The sequence below is a fragment of the Acanthisitta chloris genome, unplaced genomic scaffold, assembly GCF_000695815.1.
Source record: "Acanthisitta chloris isolate BGI_N310 unplaced genomic scaffold, ASM69581v1 scaffold39936, whole genome shotgun sequence".
NCBI classification, from domain to species: Eukaryota; Metazoa; Chordata; class Aves; order Passeriformes; family Acanthisittidae; genus Acanthisitta; species Acanthisitta chloris.
Genome location: NW_008680485.1, coordinates 11670 through 14915, shown reverse-complemented (window position 1 = coordinate 14915; position 3246 = coordinate 11670). Strand labels below are relative to the sequence as shown.

The following is a 3246-nucleotide window of genomic DNA, read 5'->3' as shown; positions in this document are numbered from 1 at the left end:
GGGGGGAGGGGGGGATGCTTTGAAGATGCAGTTCCACCCTGGAGCTGTGTGTTAGGAGCACAGGATGGAAAAACCAGTTGCTCTTGAATTTCCTTGTCCCCATAGTACTGCAGGTGGGAAATGTGGGTGCCAGTGAGTCACTAGGGCTATCTTAGTTCACCCATGGTACCAAACTGGGGTAGGTTTCAGGTTTATTTTCTCTTTACAGTCTTCCTAAGGAAGTTTATATGCTGAATGTGGAAAACTAATTGTTTTTCCTCCCCCTGCCCCTGAAGGACAAGCTTGCTGCAGGAAATAGACATTCAAGAACAAAACCAAACATACATCTTAAAAGGAATGTAGATTTAGACTGGATATTAGGAAGAAGTTCTTCCCTGTGAGGGTGGCGAGGCACTGGCACAGGTTGCCCAGAGAAACTGTGGCTGCTCCATCCCTGAAAGTGTTCAGGGACAGGATGGACAGGACTTGGAGCAACCTGGTCTAGTGGAAGGTGTCCCTGCCCATGGCAGGGGGGTGGAATGAGTTGAGCTTTAAGGTCCCTTCCATCCCACACCACTCTGTGATTCTATGAAAACCCATCAGGGATGGTCCCTGCAGAGTGCTGGCTGTGATGCACAGGTCAGATCTGGGCTCCCTTCCTTGGGCAGGACCTCCCAAGCCAAGGGGGAGAGGAGCATGTCACAGATCCCTGCCCTAAATCCCTGTTCCCTCTGAGTGTGCACTAAAGCTCATTGAAGAGTCCTGAAGCTCCATATGCTGCAGTGATGGGAGAACAGCAAGGGAGTGGGTGCTCTGCTGGACCCACTATGTGACTCCATGGGCAAAGCACCAAAAGAAGCTGGAGATTTCCAGTGTGGGGAGGTTGGAAGCAGTTGGATTGCCAGCTATTAGTGACTATCATGGGTATATCAGGTTGTAAGAGGCTCAGAGATTGAATTGCAAGGGTCTATAGTTCATGTTATGTTATCTCTGCTCACAAATCTGCTGTTGGGGTTTGTTGAACTCCTTTATATTGTCTCTGTGGCTCCTTGAGGTCCTGTTCCTGGGAGCATCCTGCATACCAAGGAATTCAGCCAGTCCATTGCCCAGACAGCAGCAGCATGTTTCACACATGTTTTTCCTGGGGAGATCTCAGGGAAAGCTGCCAGAGGCTGGCAGCAACTTCTGAGTGAGTGGCCGTGCTGACAGTATCACTCCACGCCAGCTCTCCAGCATGGGCCGGGCTGGAGGCAGCTCCATGGGGCTGGGATTAAAGGGGAAGCAAGGCAGAGCCAGCCAGGCTGCTGACAGGGCCTGCCTGCTGCAGGGCTCTTCATCTTCTCATGGTAAAATGGAGCTGAGCCTTACAAACCCAGAGCTGACTTTTAGCTCTTGTGGGAAAATGTGGTCTGAGGGAGTTCTGAAGCAATGTCTCCATGGGGCATTGGGTGTGGGGGTGGCACAGCCACATGGCTTAAGAATGCCTCTCTGACTCTCTTCCCAGTGGTGACATAAACGAAGACACTCTGGAGACTGAAAATGCAGCTGCTGCTGCTGCTGCCGCTTTCACAGCCTCCACACACCTGAAGGAAGCTGTCCTAGGTAGGTCAGCTCCTGCTGTAGCCCCATCGTTGAGCTCTGCCAGCTCCACCACCCCAGTGTGCCACAACCCTGTGTTGATGTTGGGTGAGAAAGTTCAAGCACTGTTGTGCAAAACTGCTGGGGTACCAGGGATACTCTCCTAGCATCCAGGGGAGCCCAGTGGATGGCAGGGGGTGGGTGAGGGATGGAGCTGGCAGCAGCTGGCTGGGCTGCTGCTGCCCTCTCCTGGTGCAGGATGTGTCCCTGTGCCCAGCCATTCCTGGCTCGTGCCCTTCCACCTTGCCACAGGGATGTCAGTTTTGCAGCAAACTCACTGGCTTTGATTACAAGTAAAAGTGCATTTAGGGAGCAAAGACTGTGACCAGCTGGGCTGGAGCTGACTTAAAAGCAGTTTTACTCTAAAACCAAGGGTGACTCTACCTGAATAACATCATTCCTTTCCTTTTTATCAAGAACAACCACTGACTTCTCAAATTCCCTGTGCTCAGCTGCAGCCAGATCAACATAAATCTGCCTGGGCTGTTTGGCCTGAGAAATTTGGGTGGTTGGATGCTTTAGCAGCAAAGTGGAAGTGAGTGGTGGTCACAAACCCCAGCACAGCCCACCATGCATCATCTGTTTTCAGTTTTTATTCCTGAGTTTCAAAACTGCTTATCACTGCACGTGTGCCTTGGGGAGGTGAGCTGAGGGCTGTGGCTCATGTTTCTTTTTGATCTGTCCCTTCCGCTGATCCCTGTGAGAAGTGAAGATGGCTGAAGATGAGGACAGTTTGGAGGCAGAGATTGTCTACCCTATCACCTGTGGGGACAGCAAAGCCAACCTCATCTGGAGGAAGTTTGTGTGCCCTGGGATCAATGTGAAGTGTGTGCAGGTGAGACCAGAGGGCCCAGCGCTGGACTCATGCCTGCATTGCAGGCTCACCTGGCTTGTCCTGGTTGTGATGAGCTTTGGTAAGCTGCTTTGCATCAGAACCACATCATGGTGGGGAAGGAGGAAATTTTCCTGGTGCTGTGGTACCTGATAATTTGCCTTGGCTAAGTTGAGCAGCTCTGGCTGGAGAGACATTCCCTCAACCAAATGTGTTATTGGAGAGTTTGAGAACTTTTGGACACTTCCAGTGTCTATTCACTTTGAAAGTTGATAGTTTGAGAAGTGGGGACCTACTGAAGAGCTTCTACTGTGTCCTGAGTAACTCATGGTTAAAATTTGCATGGATTTGGGAGCATACCATGAGTGAGCCATTGCTGGCATTTGTACACAGCCCAAATAATAGCCTGCTGAGGGAGGGTCTCCCTGGGCTGTGCTGCAAGAGGGCTTCCAAAGGCTGGTTCTTGCCCTTCCTAGAAGAGATGGCCTTCTCCATCTCCAAAGCAAAGGACAGGTACTGCTGCAGGTAATGCTGCTGCTACCCGAGATCAGTCCTCTGTGCTGAAGCCCATGCTGTTGTTCAGAGAGAGCAGTTTCTCATGCCATCATGGTGAGTTGCTCTGTGTTGGTCAACATGGGCACGGAAAACAGGATTTGGGAAGTCCTTTAGGATGTGCCCTTTAGAGGACTGCCTGGTTCACAGTTTGACTGGAAGGTTTTGGACATCTTTTCCAGCCTTGATAGTTCTGTAACTCTGTTATTCTGCAGGTTGCTATTAGGTCAGCACGTGTGTTCAGG

The 3246-nt window shown here is 51.0% G+C and overlaps 1 protein-coding gene across 1 annotated transcript in view; it reads left to right on the top strand.

Annotated features, from left to right (window-relative positions):
* Window positions 1-1483: 1483 nt before the first annotated feature.
* Window positions 1484-3246, top strand: part of GMEB2 (glucocorticoid modulatory element binding protein 2) — a gene marked incomplete at its 5' end in the record, with an annotated part of 7741 nt that continues 5978 nt past the window's right edge. The window contains 2 exons of the mRNA XM_009077713.1: window positions 1484-1581; window positions 2325-2452. Of these exons, the coding sequence (XP_009075961.1) occupies window positions 1484-1581; window positions 2325-2452 (226 nt within the window). The remainder of the gene's footprint in view (window positions 1582-2324; window positions 2453-3246) is intronic.